General features: G+C 39.4%; 2 protein-coding genes across 6 annotated transcripts in view; one reads left to right on the top strand and one right to left on the bottom strand.

Annotated features, from left to right (window-relative positions):
* Positions 1 to 2,439: 2,439 nt before the first annotated feature.
* On the bottom strand, positions 2,440 to 5,599 carry RPA3 (replication protein A3). The gene is made up of 4 exons (XM_064676643.1): positions 5,416 to 5,599; positions 5,069 to 5,143; positions 3,461 to 3,569; positions 2,440 to 2,963 (listed from the first exon to the last, which is right to left on the bottom strand). Exons 1-4 carry the CDS (start codon positions 5,512 to 5,514, stop codon positions 2,881 to 2,883), a joined length of 366 nt encoding a protein of 121 aa, XP_064532713.1. The 5' UTR covers positions 5,515 to 5,599; the 3' UTR covers positions 2,440 to 2,880.
* Positions 5,562 to 27,108, top strand: part of UMAD1 (UBAP1-MVB12-associated (UMA) domain containing 1) — a 79,132-nt gene continuing 57,585 nt past the window's right edge. The window contains exons 1-4 of one of the 5 annotated variants that reach the window (XM_064676595.1): positions 5,562 to 5,623; positions 5,819 to 5,908; positions 7,319 to 7,421; positions 12,911 to 13,029. In XM_064676595.1, coding sequence (XP_064532665.1) covers positions 13,012 to 13,029 — 18 coding nt within the window. In that variant the 5' untranslated portion in view covers positions 5,562 to 5,623; positions 5,819 to 5,908; positions 7,319 to 7,421; positions 12,911 to 13,011. Of the gene's footprint in view, positions 5,624 to 5,690; positions 5,909 to 7,318; positions 7,422 to 12,910; positions 13,030 to 27,108 lie in introns of those variants that run through there. The other 4 variants (XM_064676599.1, XM_064676608.1, XM_064676629.1 and 1 more) reach the window with 4 other exon arrangements.

Raw genomic sequence — 27,108 nt, 5'->3', positions numbered from 1 at the left:
GATTTTTAAGTGTCACGTGTGTTTTTATTCTTCTGCAGTAACATTTAGTAAATTTTCCTGATAATTTCCATTCCAGTCGAATGCATCTATAATGCATATAACACCATACAATGTCTCGCTTTCTTATGGAAAGAAAATTCATCTATAACGTCTTCAACTTGACTATACCTGTTTGTGTCAAATTCTGTCATTGCATTAGATTAAATTAAATGCTCACTTCGATACTCATCATGTCTTTGAAATGTTTTGGATTATGGAGGTTGCATATTCTGGCACAGCATTGCTATCAGTTTTGGCTGTTAAATAGTAATCAGGCTTTTAGGCCAGTAATTACACTATTTGCAAAATTTACAGAGCAAGAGCTGTATGTTTTTTAATGATCCGATTTTTTTTCCTTGTTTTGCTTTTAAATTAATAAAGCTGTGCTTTTGGGGGTGATTTGTAACAAAAACTATAGCTACACTCATTTTATTAGCTGCAGTTTTATATTTACTGTTCCCTGGTATCTGCTGAAGGTGGCCTTGCATACTAGCATGTTTTGTCCCTGTGGTTCAGGCTGATTATATTTCATTGTTTCCATTTCCTTAGATGCTCCAGCCTGCCCTCCCTTCCTTGATTGAGTAAAAACACTTTATCATCGTATGCACAGGCTGATTACACATGAGCACCACACGAGTTGTGCCCATGTCCCGAGCAGGGACAGCAGAGCAGGTGAGCAGGGTCAGCCAAGAGCCCTGAAAAAAGGTGTCAGATCTCAGAAGTCAGTCAGGAATGTGGTGGGAGCAGTCCTGTCCCAAATGACATGATCTTCTCAGTCGGCTCTGATTACATAATTCATTTCATACCCCTCTCTCCTCTCCCAGATTCCTGCCTTTTAGCAGCTTCATGTCCTCCCAAAGAAGCCACCAGCTATTCACACCTTCTGTTACTGGTCCTGCTGCTGGCCCTGGCTTTGGTGATATCCCTCTCTGATGTTTATGATACAGTTGCCCTGGTGACTCCCCTTTGCTCAGCGACCCCTGCTGCCACTACTTCCCATTTTATTATCTATGACTGTGGCAGTTTCTCTCACCTTCCTTGTGTGTGTGATGCCTGGGGCCCTGCTAACCATCAGTCCTAGCAGGCCCCATGGTTATGCCTTTCCCTTGGTATTTGGAATAGCTGGCAGTGGAAAATTATGCTGGTAAATGCATATATGACCTGAGCATTACTCTAATAGCAAGAATATTTTACAATTCCTTGCATTGCTGTCTGGTTAGTACAGCCACATAGCCAGGGTAGGCCATTTATTCCCACAGCCTGATAGTCTGTAGAGAAGCAGATAAATGAAAAGTAGGGGAAACTTTTAGTTATGTCCTGCTTGCCCAGCCACCCTTCACTGCTGTGGGACTACATGAACAAGAAGAGTCTTGACTGACAAAGGGAAACTGGCATTTCACACTCAATGTAGCCACGTTCAAACATTTACTCACAAGACCTCATACCCAAGGATGGTCCCTCTAAAATACTAAAGCCATCTAGTGGTAGGCTGCTTTATTTACAGACTGTGTACATGCACAAAATAGCAATTTTCTAAAGCAGAATAGAACAAAATAGTTGTAAATGCTAGGAAAACATGCACACAGTTATTAAGAATGACATTGTATTCTGCTGAGCACTAAAATAGTGGTGGTGATAGCACTACACGATAGTGTGGTACAGTGCCACATGGACCTTGTGTTCTTGTTTGCTATATGAGATTGACTCCTACTTAGAAAGCCTCCTCCTTCCTAGTGACAGTGACTGAGTCACTGTCTGTCCTCTAGGTAGAGAGGGATTAAAAAATAGATCCCCTGTTAAATTGATCATCTCCCCAATTTGTAGTAATTTTGATTAATAAGTCTTTGAAACAAATTCCTTGACTGAAAAAAGACGTCTATAAATAAGTACAAAGCTAGCAATCCTATTAAGGCACTAAATCTAGCTACTAAACCCGAAACCTGTTTGTATGAAAGTTTAATGAACATGGCTAAGGTTTATTTAAAATACTTTGAAATATTTTAGTAATTCACAGAACGTATATCCAAAGCTTGATTTTACTTTGATTGTGCTACCTTAAGAGACCTTAAAAATTCTGCTATGAGTTGTGTAAGTAACTTGGATAGTAACAAAATTGGGAACTGTACAGAAGTTCCTATTGTTAAAAGTCATCATGACACGCTGGCTGAATACTGGTACTGCTGCTTAGATTCCCACCAAGAAGTAAGGTTGTGATGGGCAGTCAACTATGCTTGAAATCCCCAAGACTAACTAGACATATTCCAAGTGTTTAACACCAGTGCAAAAGGCAAGTACCTTGTACTCTACTTTGTTATATTTAACAGTTTCAGGTAAAGTAGAACAGGAGTCACCATATATCACTGAAAACAGCACTCTAGCAAGCAATACTGACACAAATAGTTAAGTGTGAGATCTTTTTTATTGGTTGAGACCATTTTCAAGATCCAAAATACTGCCCCCTGTTCAATAAATTTGTATCAAAGCAACTGAAATTAAAAATCTTTATAGTAAAACCCCACCAAATTACTTCAGTAAAATATCCTAGAACCTCTCCTAATAACAAAAGGATTCTTAAAAAACTTCTGTTTCTGCCACATCTAATCCTGTAAGAGAACACTCTTCATGGATGCAAAAGGGTTAGATATATACAGTGAGCGAGACATCTACAGAAGTATTCTCCTTGCTGAATAAATACATTTGCAAAGAAAATGCTCTTCATTGGCAATACTTAGCACATGTAACAGCATCTTTTCGGTATATTTGTTGAAAATAAATGCAACTGTTACCATGCTGTCAGGTACTGTTGTCACCCCTGAAGCAATAAATATATGCTAAGAAAAATCAAGTGTTCCTGCCAGTACCAAATGGGAAGTATTCAGGGAATTCATGAATAATTTTTAGTGCTTCATTGTAGAGTTCCAGATCTGAAAGAGGGCAAAGAAAATGGTTATGATGCATAAACTAAATTCCTCAGAAGTCAATGACAACATTAAAGCACTGCTTATTTTAAAGCAGTATAGCTGAGTGATCCCAGTCTCCCTCAAATTCCCATTTTCCCCAAGACAGCAACACTTATTCCTTGTTTTCTGGAGGGTTATTTTTAGGCCTGGTGGCTGCACAATCACACTAAGTTTAGGCCAAGGTGAGAACTGCACTCCAACAGGAGTGGGAGAAAAATCAGAGCATGGCAATGATCAAGACTGGCTTTGGCTTTGAGTAACTCCCTACAGTTTAACCATAAACCACTACATTTGGTACAGAACTTTTCTCATGACACTCCTTTTCTACACCCGGCTCCATATCTGGCAGCTTGAAGAGAGACCTTGTCTGTAAGAAAAGGTAATCAGGCTCTCCCTCCATATTTACTGAAGAAGAGTTCAGATCTCAAAATTAATTTGTTATAATGTATATTCTTACTTACCAAATGGACTTTTATCTTCTCTGAACTGGACGTATGACACACACATGATGGTTGCCTGATTTGTTACTCTTCCCACTACTTCAATAATTCCTGAGATCTCCTCATCTAGCTAGAAAACATACCAAAGATGAAATTAGTAACACTAAATTAGCTGCTATCTCTACTTAAGAGCACAGCACTTAAGCTAGGAACTCTCCACAGCTGATGGTTTGTTCGTGACAGATTCTGTTTAATGTCAAACAATAGAGTACTATTGGATGGCCCTGTTGCCCTCCCCCCAAAAAACCACAAAAGCCTTGACCCACTTACAGATTTACAGGTTTTGTAATAGCCAATTCAGTACCAACACAAAAAAAAACATACGAAGAGGCATCAGAAGGAAGATAACAGTTTATAAGTATATAAAACTGTATCAATTAAATACTGAACAGAGAGTAATCTAGGACACAGAGAGCAGAAGAATCCAGATTTGAATGCACTGCATTAAATCCTTAGTCAATTATAGAACTCTGTAAGAACTAAGGAGGTATCACACATGCCAGAGAGCAGTTCCAGTGTTCCAGATTCAGGAGATATATTTGGAAATTATTTCTAAAGTAATCTGTCAGTAAGTGTTCAGAACACAAAGACACTAGCAAGCCTTTGGTTGAACAGGGGAAAAAAAGGCTATTTTCTTGCAGCTGGAAGTTAAAGTCAGCAAGCTTCACATTTATAAGACAAAAATGTGCCAGATCAAAATGCATTTTTCATCAACAAGGAGAGAATCCTGTCTTGAAAGTCTAAGAGGACCATATGCAACTATTTCACAGGAAAATGGCAAGATTTCTCAGCATTTAACAACTCATTCAGAGAAAAAGATGTAAATATACACATGCTCTCAGACAAGCTAGAGCATTTGCCATCACAACGAAAATAATCCTTTAATTACAACATTTGCTAGAGAAAAAAAATACTTAGAGACAGAAGAGAGTGTCAGGGTGTTATTCCTTCAGTGATACGGGAAAACAAAGGAAGCAGTATTTTTGTTCAGTAGTTCTCATTATATCTTATACCCATTGCATTAATTGCTTGGTGAGGTTTTTTGGGGTTTTTTTTTTTGCTAAGAAAGAATGCTTCAAGCTAACTCTGAAGTTTACTGGAATGCTATGACAAGTGTTCTAAGAGGATGTAGCAATGTCAACTCAAAAAATTCTTAGGAATACTATATTCTTGGGTCTTTTTGATTATAAAAACAATATGAAAATGGGAGGAAAAAGTGAAATTACAATAAAGCAAACACATGCAGTGGAATATATATTACACTGTAAACAACTAATAGGGTAAGAGAAAAAAGCCAGGCAGGGATGTGTCTGACAAGGAATGAGTTCTGTCTCTTAACACTAGTTGAAAATTAATGAAGACCGAGGCAGTTCATGGGTAAGACTGCAAGCTAGCTGAAAGATGCAAGAAGCAGAGGCAATGAAATACAGGTGGAAAATGGAAACAGAGTATTTTTTTTCCCGACTGAAAACTCAACACACGGAAGGCATGCAGAGGTTTCAGAAGAGACAAACCCTCCGGTATCCACAAGAGGCTCATTAAGTACTTCGAAAGCATTCCCTAACTTACAGGTTCGCTCAGCTCCACAGTCGTATGTTTCCCTACGCCATCCGAAAGCACGAAAAGCTTTCCAGTAGGATGAATCTACAAAAGAACATTAAAATCTACATAAGGCATTAGGCCCGTGCGCTCTCAAGGCAGCTGGAAGCGCCGCAGGTTTGGCCGCCTCATCCCGAAGGGCGCAGCGGGACCTTCCCCCGAGGATCCGTCGGCCCCCCGCCCTGCTCCCGGCCCGGCTGGAGCCGCCGGGCTGCCCCAAGGAAGGCGCCGGACTCTCCGGACAGAGCCCCAGCCCTGCCCAGGGCGACGGGGCAGCCACATCCCCGCCCCGACACCCCGCCGGGGGCGTCGCGAACCTTCTCGACGCGGCCCACGAAGCAGACGGGCTGCCCGATGTGCTGCGCCAGCTGCCCGGTGGCGATGCGCGGCCGCGGCACCTCGTGGATGTCGCCCATCGCCGGCGCCGCTTCCCGCCTTCCGCGGAGGGAGGGACCGAGGCACCGGGAGCGGGACGGGCGGGGCGGGACTTCCCTTCCCCGAGGCGACCCGGAAGCGGAGGCGGAGGTTGGTGAGCGGCGGCGGCGGGCGGGGGGTGGCCGGGAGGGTGTCGGTGGTGTCGGTGCTGCCGCGGGGAGGGCGGCGGGGCCGAGCCCCGGGGAGCCGGGGAACGCGGCCGTCCGCTTCTACCCGTATCCTGGCACTTAATCCTTGTAAAACAGCCCATATTTCCCCTCCCCGCCGTTTTCCCTCTCGCTTTAGATGCTGGCTCCCCTCTGGTGTAAGTCAGCACCGTGGACTCGTAGCCAAGAGGACGAAAGGCATCCTCGGGTGCATCAGGCACAAGCAGAGGTGATTATCCCGCTATATTCATCGCTGGTGTGGCCTCAGTTGGAGTGTTGTGTAGTTATGGGCACTGCATCTGCATCCAGAGGAGGGAGTCAAAGCTGGGGAAAGGAATGTCCTGTAAGAACAGCTAAAGAGTTAGAGTTTCTCTAGTTTGGAGAAAAGAAGGCTGATTGCTCTCATTGCTGTCTGCAGCTTCCTCCGGAGGGGATGTGGAGAGGGGGATGCTGATCTCATCTCCCTGATGTCCAGTAGTTATCTCAGTAGCTGTCAGTAGCTGTCTCTGGATCGCAGAATGGTTTGGATTGGAAGGGACCTTAAAAATCGCCCTGCTGTGGGGAGGGACACCTTCCACTAGACCAGGTTGCTCAGAGCTATGGATATATGGGAATGATTCAAAGCTGCACCAGGACAGGTTTAGACAGGACATTAGGATGCATTTCTCTACTAAGAGGGAACACTGGAACATGCTTCCTGGAGAGGTGGTCAATGCCCTGAGCCTGTCACTGCTTAAGAGGCATTTGGACAATACCCTTAATAACATGCATTAGCTTTTGATCCTCCCTGATCTGGTCAGGCAGTTGGACCAGATGATCATTGCAGGTCCCTTCCAACTGAGCTATTCTGTTCTGTTAATTTCATTTTGTTTCACCATTAAAGAGTTTATGCTCAATCCCCAGGGTTAGAGCAACTGATGTAAGACAGAGCTGGCATCTGGATGTGGCACTTGCCACACATCTTGCCTTTTTCCATGCGTTCTCCCTGTCTGTCCCTTGTGTGGAGAGGTTCCTTCCAATTGGTCTTGGGGCAAAGGTGACTATGATATCCTGGTCTGCATTTGACATAGTGTTGTCAGGAGGTAGAGGGAGCTGCTACTTTCCCTCTACTCAGCACTGGTGGGGCCATACCTGGAGTGCTGGGTACAAGAGGGCACGTGGACTTACTGGAGTGAGGCCAAAGAAGGGTCACAGCAGTGATTAAGGGACTGGAGCACCTTACGTATGAGGAAAGGCTGAGAGAGCTAGGACTGCTTAGCCTAGAGAAGAGAGTGCTCAGGGGGCTCTTATTAATGAATGTAAATACCTGAAAGGAGGGTGCAAAGAGGATGGAGACAATCGCTTTTCAGTCATGCCCAGTAACAGGACCTGAGGCAATGGGCACAAATTGAAACACAAGAGGTTCCCCTGGAACATCAGGGAACACTTTTGTCACTGTCAGAGTGACTAAGCACTGGTACAGGTTGCCCCGAGAGGTTGTGGGCTTTCCATCCTTGCAGATAGTCAAAAGCCATCTGGACATGATCCTGGACAATCAGCCCTAAGAAGGGCTTTAGCAGAGGGTTGGACAAGGTGGCCCCTGGAGGTCCCTTCCAACTGCAGCCATTCTGTGGTTCTGTGATTTTCTTTCCATTTCCAGGACTGGTGTTTCAGGAAATACTTGGGAAACTCTAACTCTGCTCTGGCTTAAAAGGGCAGTCACAACACCACTCGTGCCGACTGTCTCTTCTAACCGCCCACAGGTCAGTTCATATTGCTAACCGGTGCAAAGTGGGTTTTGTTAGTTGGCTGGGTTAGTGTTGTTATATGGCAGTAGCTTGGGTCAGCTTGCCAAGGAAACAAGTTACTGCCAGAAGCTGTGCAGACCCAGCATGTGACTGGGGAGTGCTCAGAGTTATATCTTTGAGGACATTTAGTTGGTTGTTATCTTCTCAGTGTCACTATGCCATTCACCTTTTCAGTATTTTACTTGCAAGAGAATATCCTCATCTCCTTAGCATATCTTCAGAGTCTTGAAAGGTCTCATAAATGTAGCTATTGGAGCAAGATGCAGCAGGCTGGTGCACAGTGGCTCTTCTAGGGCTGAAAGATTTGAAGGGTCAGCTGCTAGAAAAATGCTGTACAAGATCTTACTAATTTGTGTCTGTATCATATTTAGCAGGTGCTGAAGGTCTGCAGTCAAAAGAGAACTGTTAGCAGGGAAAGAAGTATGTTTCAACCTACTGAGTATTGTGTTTAATAAACACCTAGCTTTCTCTTTTAGCATTTTCTATCAGGGGTTTGAATGTTTGCATCAGTCTTAATACTGATGTACTTAATACCAAATAGTCCTGGCTTTGCCTTTGTCACCTATGCTTTTATTGTCTGACTTGATTGTGGCTGATTTTTTAGGATTCAGCCTCTTCAAGTGTTTTTATACTATGGTAATTTGGGTTGCATAGTTCTTAGTATTTCTACTTTTCTTATATTTTATAAAAACTTTAAAAATAAATATTAACATTTTATGTAGTACAAAAAAAATTGTTAATGTTTCGTTATATGTATATCTATTTCTTTTGTATTTGTGTTTCCATTCTTCTGTTTTCAAGAAATACAAATTAAAGGACTATGACTAATGTTGATGCCAGAGAAAAGAAATTATATGTCTTTTTTTTCTTATTCTTCACATAGTAATTTACATTAGACCAAAAGCTTTTAAACTGTTCTTTTGGTGTCACAGAGAAATCTTTTCAACATGCATGTTCTTGACTCTTAAATTGGTTGTTTTCATGATAAGCAGGACTGTACAGGGCTGTAAACATCTTGCTCTTTTTCTGATTGCTGCTTTATTGGTGAATCACAGCAGATGGTAATATGGAAGTGAGAATTGCTCTGATGCTCTGTTTCCTTTTTCCATAGATTACATAGCTTAAGCTGCTAGATGTGAAATTATTCTGGTTCTTTCTTTAGGGTCAGTTTTGTATCTCGTTCTGTCCTCATTTCATCATTTATGTAATTACTGACAGTGCCACTGCAGTTCTGCTGTGCTGTAGTCCTGGGCATCCTCTCTTTATCTTAGTCTGCATCTTTGGTATTTTTAATATTAAATTACGATTCTCCTCCAGTATTGTGAACATTCAGGAAAGGCTGAAAAGTAATGCTAAATATACTAGGATCTTCATTGCATTGAAAAATTTTATTGGATTTAATGTATTGGTTTGGCTCAAAGGTCACACATAGTTCTTGTCAAAGGAGGCTGACAAAATGCAGGGGGAATAAATTAACCCCTTTGTGCAGCTCTGTAACTCATCTTTGTCCAGTGCCACATATGTTCTCAGAGACTCACAAAAAGACAAAATATTTTTTGCAGCCTCACAGAATTGCTGTAGTTCACAGCTTATTACTTGCTAATGACTGAAGTGGTGCCGAAAGCATTATTCTTAACTATCAGTGATTGTGTTCACTTTTTTTTGGGGAGGAGGGGGAAACATGAGTAGAAGAGAATAATATATTCCTACCAAGGGAGATTTTTATCTTTAGGCAGTGAATTCAATTTCAGGTCTCCTATAGAAATAAAATTAATCCCATCTGGAAGGGAAAAGTGCTATGCTATATAGGAGAAATGACTGCAGGAATGTAGTACTATCTCTGAATGGTGGGTGTATTTTCTGTGATTTTGTGCTGACAGCTTTTAAAAACACCCCACAACTAAGTGCTTTTTTTTCGTCAAGTCTGTGTGACCATGCATCCAAGTCCCCAGACTTCAAATTTAATTTTTACTCTGAAATGAAACTTGTATGGAAACTGGTTGTTTTGAGCTTTCATTACCTGAAACCTCATCTTATCTACAAGTAGTAAAACTCCAGCCTCACTCTGCAAGTGCTTAAACTGTGTTCTTATCTTAAAGAGCACGAGTGTTTCCATTCAGCTCTGTGTTTCTTCGTTGGACAGGGGCTTTGTTCTGTTTTAACATGTAATTCAAGAAATTTAGTGGTTGCATTTCCCATTGCTGGAGAGATTTATGTTTACTTCTGAAGTACCACAGTTGATAAAATTCTTAAAAGAGCAAATATCGCAAATGCCCCAGCATTGCCTGTCCACAGCTTTTCCTTTACCTACGCTGTACCATATGCAGCTCTGATTTTTGTTTCTGGGCCCTCCTTCTATTTTATTAGTAATTCTTTATTATTTAGTTTATTTATAACACTTAATATTGTGTTCAGCAAAGCTGCTGAAATGCTGGAAGTGGTAGTTCCTTCACATACGTTACACAGACCTGAGATCTACAAGCACAACTTTTGTTTCTAAGAGGTGAACACCTCGAGAAAGAAACAGCTTCACATTAGTCTTTTTAATATGTGGATTCCGTACCTCCTCCCCAAATTCACAATCACAAAATACAACATGTACCGTTTTCTTAGTGCTGGGCCAGTGGTTTTAACACTTGAGGCCTGAGCTTAGGGAGTACTTTTGTTAGCTTTGTTTGGTTTTCTGCTTCAAGCAAAAGTATGTGTGGGTTTTGGTATGGTTTTAGGTTTTTGTTTTGTTTTGTTTTTCTGTTAGAGAAATATTGATGGCAGTGGAATTAAGCTAAAGCTACTTCAGAAACTGAAAATTACAAAGTAAAGATCAACACTCATGTAGAAGGTGAATTTTGTGGGGTTCAGGAAAAGTTGGGATACTCAGGCTGTCTCCTGTAAATGAAAGGATAAAATCTAGTATGTGAGAGTGTTTGTAACATTAATTTGGTTAGATCAAATTGTCCTGATTGCTAATTTACTCAGAATTTAAATGGGTATTGTCTTTTAAGCAGTGAAGTTTACGTATGTTAAGTATGCAGGATTTAAAAGACTACAAGTGCACGGTTCCCTATACAAGTCTTTTGTGCCATGTATATACTGATTAAGATGCTTTTCTTTGTGCAAGAAAGAAGGGAAGGGGGAACGTTATGTGACAGAGCTGAACACTGTACAATAATCCAGATCTCAAAAGAGAAAAAAAAGGTGATTGGAGCAACAACAGCTCTGACACCTGAAGTGGCTGATTGGAATCTGAGCCATTACCAAAGCTATCTGTAAGATTTTACTCATCTAGTTGATTTTGCTTCTTGTTGTTGAACACTTAGAATGAAGGTAAAATTGCATTTTAAACTGTTCCACAACTGCCTCTCCTTCATACATCATTGGAGCAGAAACCTGACTCTTGAGCATTACAGCACAGGTTTTTACCACTTGAGCTATGGGACTGACAACCCTAATTGGTAGCAGGAGAAGACTTATTCCCTGAGGGCTGAAAAAGGAATATGCTGCTGGCGCCATGTGTTGAGCCTGGGTGTGGGGGGAGGTAAGGAATAAATGAGATAATTAGGAGTTTCTACTCTGTAATCTCCATGGAACTGGAAATATCAGTATTTCACTTGCTGAGGTAGGAAAACAAGCAAAAGGGAATGAAGTGCAGATAAGTAACATTTTTTTTTTAGTTACTATATACCTGGGATTGGATCACAGAATGGTTTGTTCTGTTCTTGTGTACATCAGTGTAGTTCATTTGGTTGCTAGAAACTGCACTGTGTCAGCACAAGCAAGCAGTAGCTGGCCAGGCTGCGGGGTATTCAGCCTGCAAGTTTCAGGTATCAGACCACAGTTTGAATCGTTGCTGCTTTTACCATGATCTATTTATACACTGCTCCTGAAAGCCAGTGCTTACACTTCACATAGGACTTTATGGAGTATAGAACTATTTGCTATTGATTGTAACAGCAGAGTTTGAGGTAGTTTATATGAATAGTCAGTGCTGATTGTGCAGTTAATTGCTGCAGGTCGCTGGCTAGGGCAAAAAAAGTCTTATTTTATGGTACCATGAATATTTAGATGGAGAGTGAAGAATTCAAGCAAATAATTAATCCAGAATTTTTATCACTCTTTCTTTTATTTTTTTTTTAATCCACACACTTCATAGTAGCACTCTTCTCTCTTTTCTACCTTCTAAAGATTCTTCTTTGTTACATTTAGTGTGAAATTATGTTACTGAAACTGTACACTGTATGCCTCTTTAATTCTTTACCTTTGACTCCTTCCCACTGTTGGAGGTGTATATTAGATGTTGCTATTGGTTTGTCAGTACCTTCTCCTTAGCATGTTGATGTCTGCAAAATAAATCAGGATTCTGCTCCTCAGATTCTACTTCAAAGCTGAAACGACATTATTCCACTTTTCCGAATTTTATATGGGTATATTAGTAGAGAAGATCTTCACATGCCTTTATTTAAACCTTCCTCTTTGTATCCAGCACATAATGTGTTTCAGCCAGACCACAGACTGCTCCATAGTTGGCATTGTCCAGGCGTTCCAGTTCAGCCCTCGGGGGCTGGAGATGAGAGCACTTCCACAGGTCCCTTCATTGGTTTTTAATATTAATTTGTACCTTTTAAGCTACTCAGAATTACTTCTGTGTAGTCTTCCAGTCTTGAGAGAGAGGATATACTGAGAATTTTCTTTTGCAGTCCACGTTTTTTCCCAATGTGTTCCTTGTTTTGTTCTAGCAATGGAGTTCTTAGTTGCTTTGGAGTATTCTTTTAGTGAATTATTGTTGCAAAAAATTAGCAAAAAATTATTTTGTTGTAGTTTCTTTTTAGAGAATCAGTGGTAACTGTTAATCAAATATACACAACTGTTAGGCTGTCTTTAAGATTGCAGTTGGGGAAAATGAAAACAGTTACTATGCTAATATTGTAGGGGTGGGTGGTTGCTCTTTTTAATTGATGCACAGACAGTTACAACTGAAAATATCTAGTGCAATTTGTGTCATTCAATTATTCCTGCGTTATAAACTTGCATTTTCTATAATATCATGTTTTGGGCTTACAATTTTGGATGCTTTAGAACTATCTCTGATGAGAAAGTTTGTGTAACAACAATTAGAAATGGAAGAAAAATATGGAAACATGCTGGATGAATGCTGAAGGGGGTTTCCTTCTTCCATTTTCCTTTAGTAAGGTCGAAGTTGTGGGGTTTTTAATGATTCCACTCCACTCCTAACTTTGTAGAAAAGCCTTTTGTACTTCACTCTCTTCTTGCCTACTGAAGTAAATTGCAGCATCAACAAGGCGATCTGTCTGACATGCAAATGCCTGATATTTCAAATCCAATAATAAAGATTAAGCTATAATATCAGGTATGTGGCCTTTGGAATGGTATGAACATTTTATGATTAATTCTGTTATATTTATTTAACATATTTTATCTTCATTTAGGTAGCATCTTAGAAGACAAAAAACCCCCCAAGAGACTATGTTCAGCTTCTTCCGAAAAAGTCAAGATTCAAAGAAGGTTACAGTGCCAGAGAGAGAAGCAGATGGATTTGTTATTGTGGGTAAGTGGTGCTTCTGTCTAAAATAATTATTTCATCTTTAAAATGTCGAAGTTTCTCTGAGACCAAATGCAATGTTAAGAGAAGCTATGATAAAAATTGTTCAGTATTCTTATTTTTCCTGAAGAAGTTAATTTTTGTGGTCTCCTCATTTGGACTAAATAGCTGAAGTTTTATTTACATAGATCTGAACTACATTCAAGAGCATTGAAAATGTTGTTTCTTGTTTTCTTCTCATACTCTGAGCAAGGAGAATTTACGTCCTTACAAAACAAGAAAGGGTAAAGTTTAGGCTTCCAGCTTTATGATTAGAGTTGTGGGAAGAGAGTATCTTACTGCAGTTGTTAAAGGACTGGCTTTTTTCAGGTTCCTTCCATTTCATTTTACCCTCAGACTTTCTATATTAGAAGCCAAGAATCATCTGGGAATTTCTGGTCATGGCAAATGTAGATGTTCTGTCTCAGAATCTGACTCGTTTGATAAAAATTAAGCAGTTTAGAGTTTTCAAAGTCTTCTTGTTATTCAAAAACTAATTTGGAGTGTAGTCACCTGAGAATTGGCTAAATTTGCAGCTTTGATCAAGCTCTTTCACAGTTTTGCAGGATGGCTCAAGTGTGTAGAAGATAAAAAAATTATTGCTGTCATACTGAAACTGATCCTTTTCTTTTTCCTCTTTTGAAAATTTGTTTTCCTTCTTGGGAATCTGTCATCATCAATATTCAGCTTCTGCTGCTCTGATTTACTGACTTGTTCTTATCAGGAATCTTACAGTGTTTCTCCATTAAAGTGTTACTTCTTGAGCATTTTCAAGTCACAAAACCCTCTAGATTATCGAAGTCTAACAATACAAGAGGCTATTGGAACTCTTTCTGAGGAGAACTTAGATTTTTTTTGTGATAGTTCTCTGTTAAAACAAATCTGTTTTCATATCTGTGACTGTGTTGTCATGCTTAATGGCTTCTACTAGATTTTGTTCACCTGCATTGGCTACATCAAGTCACTCCAACACTTGCATCGTGTAAAGGTCAAAGGAGTCGCATTGTCATCCCCCAAAAGTCCAGAGACTATTTAGCATTTCAGTTTCTGTGATAGGCAGAGTTCTGCACTCTAATGTTTCTAAGTCCCACAATTGCTGGTTCTGATTCTGCATTCAGTTTAGCTTCATTCATTTTTCCTGAAATGCTGTCAGTGACTATTTGAACTTTGTTCACAAAATTCACATTAAATTAATCTGTTAAATATAAACTTAAGAATGATCAACTTTGCTAGAGTCTTCTCTTTTTTTTTTCTATTTATTGTTATTTTTTTGCTCAGACAGAAGTTAATTTAGCAATCTGCAATCAAATGGACTGTAAGTTTCATCTTAACTAACTTTTACTGGGCAAAAGAGCTGCCATCAACCTTATCAGTGGAACATATCACTGTCTTGGAGGACGGATGTAGCTGCAGAATTGTGGGTCAGCACTTAAGTAGATACTTATGTAGAAGGGGTGTTTTTGTCTAGGAATAGTGTCAGTAGAAAAAAAAAACCCAAACCACATCACTTAGTTATTCTGTTAGTCACTACTTTATTACTCAGAGGGAATGTTCTAAAGCTTTTTTAAACTTTGGTGTCAAATATTCTAGAATACCAACACTAAATATCTTTAAGACAGCAGGATATTTATAGAACCAATACTGTGAACACTACTGTAGGCAGTGAGCAGTCTTGAAGGGACTGAGAATTTAATGTCTTACATTTTAAGTCAGTTCCTGAATCCAGTCTTTCATTACAGATAAGAACTTATATGAACTTTCAGAACATATAGGAACAAAAAGCCTAGTTCAATGGTATTCTGTGGACGTGGGAGGAAGTGCTTTGCCTTTTTTCCTGGAGAAAGAAGAGGAAAAATACATCCTGAGGGGACACCTGCTCCCGATTCCCACGGTTGTAGTCAGGAGAGCTTGTCTATCACAAATCCCTTGCAAGATTCTTCACATCATGCACTACTAGTAAGGGCATCCAGGACTCTTACTGCAAGTTTGAATGGAAGTAATCAAGAAAGAATAAAATGCCTTTTTCATTAAAGTATGAATGAAGTCTATTCAGTAATGAATGTAGTGAGACTACTGATCATCAAAATTAGATGTAGATGATTAAGTGTGATTTACCTAACAATATTTAATTATTTTAATCTTTCTGCATCATTTGATATTTGAAAAAGAAGGAAGCAAGTTCAATGCTTTACTGAGAAAGATCCACCAGAGCCATCGCCCTGTCACATCCTGAAGATCTGGGTTTTTTTCTTTTTTTTTCATAACTTCTCCAAGTCTTGTTATATATTGCTATATTTTAAATCTACCTTTCCTTGTAAAGTATCAATGCAATTGGAAATTCAATATCTGACTAGAAAGATGAGTCATAAAAACAGCAGAAGCAAAAAAACCAACTTTACAGTGTAGTAGCTGAAAGAAATTCTCTATATTAGCTTTTGGGGCAAATATTGCATGTGGGGAAGTCAAGAAAAAATAAGTCATAATTCTCTTTCTACAAAATAAATATAAAATATAATTTTTTACCAGGGATTAAAGCATTTTTACGTCTAACTACCAATTCAATTATTTTTCGGTTATTGGCCATCCGATCTCTTCATGAAGCTGTAAAAGTGGTGCTTATTCTGTAACAAGCAGAACTATTATTCTGAAAGGGAAAAGAGGCTAATGAAATAGGCAAAACACATGCAGTTGTTTTTGATCAAGTGGAGAAATATGAAAAAATGTTTCAAAGCTTTTCCTGATCTTCACAAATTGTCTTTATGTTAACGTTCTGAATGCCAGGATTAAGAAAACAAGTAAGTTTTCAGTTAGCTTGGGCATCTTGGAGAGTAGTATTTCTCAAGGAATTTCTCATGTTTTGTGGCTTTTGTAATGTAAAATAAATTCCAACCTACCATTCATTCCTACTGTTGCTAGCCACAGAGAAAAATATGAGTTTAATGCTAGCTTTTGGGTTTGGCACACAGCTAAAAATCTCCCATTGATCTCAAAGATCTATGCGACTGGTAGTCAAAATTGCAGTCTAAGTTCAGGAACTGAAAAACTGAGACAGCAGTGCTGCTTCCCATGTGTGTTTGGCAAGATGGTCAGAAACTCTGCAAACATCCCCATGGTGCCAATGGTTCCTCTGGGGTGGGTAGTGAGTGGTTTTTGCTTGAAGCAGCTGAAAGATCATAGAATCATAGAATGATTTGCGTTGGAAGGGATCTTTAAAGATCATCTAGTCCAACCTGCCTCCATGTTGTTCAAAGCCCTGTGCAGCCTGACTTTGAACACAACATTTCTGGGCAGCCTGTTCCAGTGTCTCATCACCCTCATCATAAAAAAGTTAGATAAATAACTAAAATTACTTAGAACTGTTCTGTATGTCCTCTTTAAAAAACACTGATAGAAGTTAATTTTGCTTTTAGGTTTAATTTAAGATGCTGATGTGCAGGGTCTTGTTTACTTTTCCAGGAAAATTTGAAGTAAGCCAGTATGAGGGAGCAGTAAGTGCTGATGGCTCCACCAGGCAGGTGAGTCTGCAGCCAAGTGAGGGTGCCAAGAGGGCAGAAGCTGTCGAGCACTGACGAGCACTGCAGTCCCACACTACCTGAGCAAGGACAACAGAGCACGTCTGGTGACAGTGACCAGGGTCAGCCTAGAGTCCAGTGATTGCCAAACAAGTCCCCAGGGATTAGGCAGATCTGAGGCCAGGCTGGGAAGTCTGGTCAGAGGCTTGCAGTCATCAAAGTCCACAGGCATCCCTGCAGGGTGCCTTTGCCAAGGACCAAAAATTGAGGTTTCTCCTGCAGCTCTTTGCCCTGTTGGAGGTGCTCAGGCTGTGCTGTGTTCTGTGCTGGCTGTGGGCACAGACAGCCAAAGGCCTGGGCTGGGGAAGGGGCTGCTGAGCCCCCCAGTGCACTCAGGGCCCAGCAGCCAGGATGGTTGGATTGTCTCTCACGAGTCTGAAGACAGCACAGTTCTATGAGGAGCTCTTGGTCTGATCCTTTGACCATGCCTGAGTTCACTGTCATGGATTTAAGACTTCTTGGGTTTTGGTTTTGTTTTGTTTCGTTTTCTCTCAGGGATCTTTTTATGTTGTATATTGGAATGGAGTAAATTATTTGGAGAAAAGCTCAGTTGCAGATGCTGACAAATCTGATTTTGAGACATATTTAACTTCTCTTTCTTCCTTAGGTTTAGGACAGCTTTCTGTTTCATTTTTTTAGATGTAAGCCATTTGAACTTTGGCTTTATTTTAAATGAGGTACTCGAACCTTCCTCTGATGTATTCAGTATCTGTATTACTTAGTTAATTCAGTATTATAATTCCTTCTTATGGGATCATCCTCATCTCTAGGCAGGAGCATCCTCACTCATCTATGAGGCTGTGAAAAGTATGCTTTACATCCAACTCAATGTTTCCCTTTGTTAACTGCAGTTATATTGCAGAAGAACATCCTTAACAAATGGGAAGTCTTTTATACCGAGGATACAAAAAAGTAAAATGATCAACCCAAGTCAGCCTTTACTTCTGGAAATCTGGACTGTTTTTCCAAAGACCAATTTTACATGTTTTACATACATTTTACATACATTCCTCTCCAACTTGCCGTTTCTGTTTTACCATGAATTTATTCTGTATGCACATAGTTTTTGGGGTACTTTGTATTGTGGAAGAAAGAACTGGATAAATTGTATATTTGAATTAAGGGACACCCCTACTGTCACCCAACATGTAAAAAGGCAAGAAGATCCTTACTGTTTCCATATTGATCTTAGTACTATAGATCTCTCCGTATATTTTTAAAACTTCTTAAATATTTGCTTCTGAGAGAAATGTGCAATTTTATAAATTTTCCAGAGTGAGTCTGTTATGAAAAGGAAATTTAATATACTGAGACTCCCAAATCAAAGGACTACCCCCGTTCTAGTTTATCACAGCAAATCAAATGGTTTTCTGGTTTCTCCCCTCTGCATACACACCTCGAAGATTAAATGCATTAACAGATATGTAAAATCGTAGCATTACTGCTGCTGTTTGTTTTCTAGGAGTCAGTAGTAATGTGTAGTAGATCCCCGTGAATCTCTACATTGGTTTTTCTTTAATATCTAAGGAGTGTTTAGTGGTGCTAGTATGGAAGGTTGGGCTGCTGCAGTGTTTTAAAATATACTATTACATTAAAGAAATGCACAAGGCCAGTTGGAAAAAAAGCAGTGTCTCAATGTCCTCTCACTTTCTGCGTCAATGGAATAGTATGTATTTTTTTATATAACAGTAAGAACTTGTGTAGTTATTTCCAACCTTGCAGTTTTCAAATAACCAAGCTACTATTTCATTATATGGTTTGAGGTTAAAATATTTAATACTAACTTTATAATAATCTGAGATTTGGGGATATCTTTTAATATTTTTGTGTAAAGAATACTTTATATGGATCAGCATGTGCCACTGTAAGTGAACACTTTTTGATGCACACTGAGAAGGTACTGTAGTTAAAGTGACCTGTTTCCCGAAGTGCTGCTTTATGGGTTTTATACTTAAAAATTGTTAGTAGCTCATTTGGGCATTGAATTTTACAGCCAGAGTTGATTGAAAAGGGAGGAGGAGGAATTCAGAAGAAACAGTCCCCTCCTGTTACCGATCCTTAGTTGCATAAGGAGGTAATGTCTTCCCTTCATTCAGTGATGAAGTCAAACTAATCCTCTTGGGGACTAATTTCGCACAAAAACAACCTGCGGTTTTCAGTGGTGCCACTAGATGGGGATTTCCCTCGGATTCAGGGCCTGAAGGGCTTTGCTCTCCCCCTTTCACACACAAAAGTGCAGTAGTAATTATCAGTACACCATTTGATTAGACTGTAGGTTTTCAACGGATTTATAAAAAGCTTTTTAAAGCCTAATATCAAATCTATAATGACATTCCAACCTAATAAAAACAATGAAGCTTGAAATGTTGACAGCATGTATCTAGATGTTGGCTTGTAATTCCTTCCAAACAGATCTGTTGAGGCCCATGTGGGACCTAAATAACACAAAGAAGTAAATTTGCATATTTTACAGCAGGGGGAAAAAACAGAATGCAGAAACATGAATAATTAGGAGCACAAGCTTCATGCTATATTAATACTGTTGAAAAGCATGTGTTGATTGTATTCTGAAAGCCAGTAGTGATTTGGTTGAGTGAACTCAGCATCTCTTATGCAGATTAAAGGATCTGGGTTACAGAACAACTGAAATTCATTGTTTTGCTGTATAAAGAGGTATATTTCTTAAAGGAAATACTTTTATTTCCCTTGGATTCTGTACAGCACAGAGAATCTTGCTTTTTAATGCCTCATCAAAGTATGTTTTTGTTGACAAACAACTGTGTATTTCTTCATTTACTTTTACTCTAGATTTTAAAAACAGTCCTTTCATCCACAAATCAGATGTTAGTATATTTAACACTTTAATATACATGACCTACTTAGTTTTCATTCCACATAATTTGTCTCTCTTTTTTTTTTTTTTTCCCTTTCTAGGGCTTGGGCCCCTGGAATATATTCATGATGCTTCCATGCTATGAATTTGATTATTTTTAAATTTGCAGAAATACCCTTCTCAAAATGTTAGCATACAGGCCATTTTTGAATCTGAATAATATGAGTGGTTGTGTTGGCTTGTGTTGATCGCAACATAAGATGTATACTATACTTTTTATGAAAGAAAAGGTTATTTACTTAAAAATGGTGTATAGTATTAAAAGTGATTTATTGTTTGCTTTGGCTGAATATTATCTTGCCCTTAGCTCACAACTTTCTCAAAAAGTTACCTGGTTTTGAACACGGACTCAAGGGAGGAGAGAAGAAAGAAGATGAAGACTTCTTGTTTAACTTGTACAGCAGTTTTAATCCTGGCAAGAAAAAAAGAAGTATGTGCTGCTGTATTAGAGAGCTTGGGGCTTTAAGAGACAAAAATGCATAGAACCAAACACTTTAAATCTCTCAATTAAGAACATCTTCTTAATTTTCATAACCAAAGGAAGAAAATGTTAAAATGTACTGGTCTTCTTAGAAGTTGATGCAATTGTAAGAGGTTAAAGAGGCATCTGGCAAAGGGTTGTTTTGAGGTCACACATGCATCTGGCAGTTTGCTGCCAGCCCTCTAAGAAAATATTGGTTGGAGTTACTCTCCTGTTTTTCATATTAACTGCTTTCTGACTTGATGTATAATGGTCACTTTCTACGTATCAAAGTCCCCAAAGTGCTCCTGAGACGTTTGGTCCCACTGATTTTAAGTCTTGCAAATACTGACGGAAGTAGAATGTGCTCAAGTAAGAAAATCCTTTTTTTGCTAGAAATTTATTCTCAGAAAAGATGAACACATTTCTTGGATGTGACTATTCTGCAATGATAGATTTACATAGTTGATATGGCATTCTTTAACCTTTCTTATGGTAGGATGATCACTTTTGGCACCTGGGTTCTGACACTTTTGCTCCCGTACATAGAAGTTCACTCTCTAGTAGCAGTGCCATAGTCTATTGGTCTATAGAGCATTCTTTAAACAATTTGAAGTTGAAATATAAGAAAGGAAAATACCTATTGCTTATTGTAAAACAGAGGAAAAATACCAAAATGTGGTATAAAAATATGGATTTTCAAGTGCTGGTTGTAAACTTTGTTTCCCAGAATATGCTGGTCATTAAGTCTCTTTTAGAATTGAAAGTTTCTTTTGCTTTTTGATGCAAAGAAAGTAGTTCGAAATGTAACAACATATTTTTAACCCAAGTCTGATTTATCTATATATGGTGGACTTACAGCTAGAGCCAACTGAAAAAGAAGAGGTGAAAAATGTGTTGCAGGAGTGCAAGTTGCTATTCTAGCAAGTGATAGATTCAGGCTGAAGTCTCTCTTTCAGCAATTTACAGCATACTTAGATGATCATTCCTTGCAAAGAGAGCCCTAGTCACTAGTTCATGCAATCACTGCCTCTCTAGTTGGAGTCATTCAGGCTTCTACAGATGTTACTCAGTGTTAATTTTCTCTGAGGGCAATGTTATGTTGAACTGATTTTGCACACACCCCTCCCTATCTCCAGCAAATAAATGTTTTTGTACATTTTTTTCAGTGGAAGAAGAAAAATTAGCAAAGATACATTGTCTTATTTATTTTTAATTAGATATTATAAAGAAACTCAAGGAGATTATGTTTTATGTTTCACAAGTGCTTTAAGTCAGTCATGTCATAGGCCTCAATGTGAAATAGTAACGTAAGTGTAAGGCTTTTCCTTATAAAATGAAGGATAGCTTGTCACCTTGTGCATAAAGATGTGTTTTCTTTAGCTGCTCCTTCTTGGTATACTAGTTAAGTACCTTTCAGTCAGGACAAAGAAATTAAAGGATATAGGGGATTTATCCAAAACAAGTGCACTTGTTTTGCACTTCAGTGTTATTTCATCTGTTTCTGCCATAACACATCTTTGGAGCTTGCCAAAAATGTAACGTGCTTTCTGATCTCTGCTCACACAGCTGAATGATCTTCAGCTTTTACATGGTGCTTTTCCCCCACAAATGAGGGTTATGTGGACTCAGTTCTGAAATTAACTCTCTTCCTTCAGTCCAAAAGAAGCATTTGTTCACAGCATTGACCATATCTTGCTAGGGATATTATACAGTAATCATTATTTGTGACCATGATCGCTTCACTTTGTGCTTTTTATATCTTTTAGTAAGTGATTATAGCACTATTTCCGTTTTCTTGGGGATGTCCTTCTACGTGATAGTAGAGAATAAAGAAGAATGCAAAGACCTCCTAGAAGTAGCGGGCTGTTTCATTTATGCAGTTTGTTTATCTGTTAGCACACACACCTTGCTGTTAGTACAGTTACCCGTATACATCACAGATTGTAATCCCAGCCTTAATTCCATTTATTGTTTCTTCAATTTACACACGGTTGTTTGTTACAAAAACTGTGTATAGGGCAAAAATTATAATGGATGGAAAGTCACTCAAAACCTTAAGTTGGTTTAACTGAGGAATATTGGTATAGTGTGCATGTTTCTCTGTCCTTCCTCTTCCCAGAAGTGGAGATAAATATGAGACTTCAAATTCGTTCAGCAGGTGTATACAGTCTCTTCATTTCCTTCTTGTTTTTGTCAGGGCATCTAGGTGAAATTAGGGGAATATGAATTAGGTAAATATGGATTTGGTATTTTGTCTGTAAGAATACAAGTACAAACTGTAGAGAGAGCTCTCATAATTGGAAATATTAAGTTATCAGTGGTGAGGCTCATTTGTTTTGGTGGTTTGTTTGTTTGGTTTTTTTGTGGGTTTTTGTTTGTTTGTTTGTTTTTCTCTTTCAATTACTTCCAGATTAAAGACAAGGTTGGAGCATGTAACTGCTATTAAACATGTGCAATATACTAATTTTTTTAGTTAAATTGAGCAAGCTTTTTTAAAGTGATCCGAAGTCCCAGACCTTTCCTGGAACAAAACAAAACAAAATTATTTTTGCCGTTAGACCATATAATTCTAAATCTCTTTCCACTGAGAGCTGTCTGGACCAGCAGTGTACTGCAGTTGTTCAGGAGTTTAGCTCATAGTTTTCCTGTTCTAGGGTGAATGAGGGAGAGCAACAATTTAAAACCCACAAGATTAATTTTTGCCCTTCTTCCAGCTTGTATGAAACTTCAGGTTTTTTAAGAGGCTATTTTATTGACTATTTGGCTATATGGCTATTTTATTTTTCAATGGGAACTGGCCTACATAATTTCTTAAGAATTATTTCATCCTTAGGTCTTGCAGAAGGGCAGGGCTATGACTACAAAAGCATTAGAAAAGCTATTGTAGCAGAAAGCAGCCAATATTATCTTTAAAACATGGATATTAAATACACATACCAATGCACCCTTCATTAAGAGGCAAAATTGTGGGGAGGATTTTTTTTTTTTGCTGAAACTGTTTTCTTTTACTACCGCGCAAGTTATGTCAATACTGTTATAAAGAGATGCACAAAGAGCTTTTATTAGATTCGTCCAGTTGAACATAAACTTCAGTTGGGTATACCAGCTCTTCTGAAAATTTACTTCTACTTTGCCACTGAGTGAACCAGAGATGAGACTCAGGAAAGAACAAGTAGTATCTTCCAACTCATGCATTGTGTTTTTTAAAAATAGCAAAGAGTGAACCAAGAAGTAGAATTAAGCATCTCTGAAATTCAGGTTACAAAATCATATTTGCCTAAAATGACCCACTGCAAAAGCAGAGACCAGCAATAAGCTTGAATTCTTGGTATGCTCTGGAGCTGAAGTGTCTGAATCAAAGCACAATACTTCAAGCACTCTGTCCACTTGATTCAAAACCAACAGCTGAAGTTACAACATGTTCTTCTTGAAATATGTTTGGTGTGTACTTGTGCTTATTAAAGCATTCATCCGAAAAGCAGGAGACCTCAAATTTAGTTCTGCATAGGCTTAGTGCTGTCAGATGCACCTCTTCCAGCATGGAAATCTAAAAGTCCAGTGAGAGGACTTCCAGTGTTTATATTGGCTGCACAGCGGTGCTACTTTAATAATGCAAGATGTAGGAGCTTCTCAGACACTGCATTAATCACTGAACTTCGGTGGCCTGAGAGTAAGAAAATGGGAATACTGATCTCTACTCCCTAGCCTGTATGTGTTGTGGGTTTGTGCTTTTTTTTTTCCTAAAATGAAATGACTGAAGGTTTAAAAAACAAAGAAGCATGAAGAGACAGAGTGTGTTGCCAACTTTCAGGCATCAGGCTCTGACTCGTTCTGATTTGTTTTACCTCAGTCCCAGGCAACCTTTCCTTTTCGGGTGAACCAGGTCCAGCTTCAAAAGGAGGGGGAGAAAGGTGCCCCAAGCAAATAATGTGTAGTTGACTGGAAGAGCTCTCTGTGGGAGCCAGGAGCCTAAATACCATCAGACTACAGGGACCAGATCTCAGATCCATTGTTTCTCGAGTGGGCCAGTTAAAGGGTGAGGTCAAAAGCAAGATCTGCTCTCCTTTTCCCTGGACATTAAGACAAGGGGAATGTGCCCATTGTGCCTGGAACATGCAGTGGGAGACACGAGGGTAAACAGGAATTAAACTGCTTCCCAGTCAGATCCAGAACTCTGCTGCAGAAGTGACAGCTAATGAATTTAGATCCCTAATGCATTTTGTGGCTTCTAAGACAGCTGCTTTCTTAGATTATCGCTTCGAGTATGCCTTTCCAGGCCTCCTACCCATTCTAATCTTGTTGGTAGCAAACTATGCATGCTGTGTGAAGATGATGAGTCGTGCTTTGTTATAATATGCTTTTCATTTTAAATAGCATAAGCAGCAGTCAAATTCTGTACTTGCAAGTCTTTGCTATTAGAGTAAATTACCTTTTTCGGAGGATTAAGAAACCGTTAAAAGAAAGAAGGGAGGAAACTCAAGCAAAATAATTGGGCATCATACTTTTGAGTGATATTCAACTTGTCACAGCTGTGAATGCATTCACTGTCCATCAAAATTTGAGTTAAAAAAGCGCTACTTTGTTGCTAGGTGTTGTGTTGCGGGAACAGCTGTTTGGTGCAAGAGGGTGCATTTTGTTTGTGCGTGTTCCTTCTGCCAGCTTAGTGATCCAGTGGGCATGGACCCCCAGCCCCCCAGGAGGCTGGCAGTGCTGGCTGGTAAAACAAATGTGATCTTCTTCTATGTGAAATATTAGGATCACAGAATCACAGAATATGTTGAGTGGGAAGGATCCCAACAAAGTTCATCAAGCCCAAATCTTCGTCCTGCACAGAATCATCCCCAAGAGTCACACCATGTGCCTGAGAGTATCATCCAAATGTTCCTTGAACTCTGTCAGGCTTGGTGCTGTGACAACTTCCCTGGGGAGCCTGTTCCAGTGCCCAACCACCCTCTGGGTGAAGAACCTTTTTCTAATATCCAACCTAAACTTCCCCTCCCACAGCTTCAGGCCATTCCCTTGGGTCCTGTCACTGGTCACCACAGAGAAGAGATCAGTGCCTGTCCCTCCTCTTCCCCTCACGAGGAAGTTGTAGACTGCAGTGAGGTCTCCCCTCAGTCTCCTCTGGGATGAACAGACCAAGTGACCTCAGCTGCTCCTCATATGTCTTCCCCTCAAGGCCTTTCACCATCTTCATTGCCCTCCTTTGGACACTCTCTAACAGCTTAATGTCTTTCTTATATTGTGGTGACCAAAACTGCACACAATATTCAAGGTGAAGCTGCACCAGTGCAGTTGAATTTCATATGATTGGTGACTGCCCAGCCCTCTAATTTGTTGAGATCCCTCTGCAGGGTCTCCCTGCCTTCGAGGAAGTCAACAGCTCCTCCCAGTTTTGTATCATCTGCAAACTTGCTTAGTATCCTTTCCAGTCCTGCTTCCAAGTAATTTATGAAGATGTTGAAGAGCATGGAACCCTGTGGAACCCCACTAGTGACAGGTTCCCAGTCTGATGCCACCCCATTCACTATTACCCTCTGTGCTTGATCCATGAGCCAATTGCTCACCCACCACATGATGTGTTTATCCATCTGTGTGCTGGACATTTTGTCCAGATGGATACTGGGAGAGACTGGATTGAAAGCTTTACTGAAATCCAAAAAGATTACATCAAATGGCTTCCCTTGATGAACTAGATAAAGTAAAACCTTATAGTAAAAAAGCAAAACTTTAGTAAAAGCTGTCTAGCACATCCTGATTTTAGATTTGACTATAAAAAGTTATTGAGAAATTTAGATTAGAAAATGTTCTGTAAATATTATTTGCCTGCATATTGCTTTTTTTAAAACCTGAAGCCCTCAGTAGTGCCAAGGAAGTTGGTTTAGGTTTGTTCAGGGCCATAGTGCAATAGTGTTTTTCTTCTCTTCATCCTTATACTCCTGAGCTAATTCGTCTTGCAGTGTTTGGGGTTTTTTACAGTCTTCTGTTTTAAAACAAAAAGGCAAAGCTATTTTTTTTTATTTTTTAGAGACTCCCCTCCCCTCCAATTTCTCATTATATCTTTTACAGGTTAAGCAATACAGGCTCATACCTGCTTAATGTCAGCAGGTATCTTTCAGCTGCACATCTTACACACTGACCTTCGTAACAGATACTCTTGAGCAAGAAATGCTTTCCTTTCTAACTTCTGTTTGATGAATCAGATGTAAAGCTAAGGATGTCTATGTTATTTTTTGTGTTCTTATTTCAGAAGATGTGATGTGTGTAAGTGGTCTTGTCTACTACTTCCTTTCTCTCTTTTTTTCTACCCTCTCCCTTGGGTCAGTGAAACTTCTGAATCCTCTGGGTTTATATTTCTTTAAGTCTTCAGCACATTCCTGGCAGCATAAGCCATCTGTTTGCTTACATTCTGTAGCTAAAGTCAATGAACTTCTTGTACGGGGAATGAATTATGAAGTTAAGACATTTCTGGTGAGAACATGTCTAGGCACTTTTGATCTTGACTCTGGAGATCAGGCTTAACATGGGGTGCAAATGAAAGCTCTCTGAGAGGCTCTTGTTTTAAACCCTCTATTTTCATTCTACTACTGATGACTTTCCTCATGTAGACCCTCTGTTAACTTTGCCCACTGGAGAGCAACCAACACTTAATTTTGTTGTCTGTCTGTGTGACTTGAAGGAGCATAAGTGCTCTGATGTGATACCTGCAGTGTTAAGGAGCAGTTGATTGATGTAGTGTTTTAGGAGTCCAGTCTGTTCTGCCCTTTTGATGGGATTGAACCATGTGCTATGCTGACATGCTGCAAGCAGAAGATGATAGCTGGTGTACTGTGGGGGTATTGTTTGACTTTTCCATTTAGCTTTACTTTTTGACTGGTACGCTTTTTATTACCGTGAAACCACCCAGAAGAACAGAACCAGTGTTGAAAAAAGCAGGCAGTTTTTGAGAGCTCAGGATTTTAGGTCTACTTTTTAAGATAACTAAATAGATAAATACTATATAAACTGCCCTCAGAAATTATCTGAAAGTCAGAACATAATGTTGCATGGTCCTTTGTCCTTTTTTCTTCCCTCCAAAACAACAGCTTCTAACTGCAAACTCATGTTCTGAATTATAA

This window comes from Pseudopipra pipra, chromosome 1, assembly GCF_036250125.1.
Source record: "Pseudopipra pipra isolate bDixPip1 chromosome 1, bDixPip1.hap1, whole genome shotgun sequence".
Taxonomy (NCBI): Eukaryota; Metazoa; Chordata; class Aves; order Passeriformes; family Pipridae; genus Pseudopipra; species Pseudopipra pipra.
Note: the sequence above shows the minus strand (reverse complement) of the source record. Positions and strands in the feature narration are given on the sequence as shown.

Bases quoted from the DNA above. Each gene is read 5' to 3' on its own strand.
- RPA3 (XM_064676643.1), bottom strand. From the start codon at position 5,514: ATGGGCGACATCCACGAGGTGCCGCGGCCGCGCATCGCCACCGGGCAG. The intron at 3,570-5,068 runs GTAAGTTAGGGA...TATGTTTTCTAG, and splicing joins CTGTGGAGCTGAGCGAACCT to CTAGATGAGGAGATCTCAGG. The intron at 2,964-3,460 runs GTAAGTAAGAAT...GCCCTCTTTCAG, and splicing joins AGAAGATAAAAGTCCATTTG to ATCTGGAACTCTACAATGAA.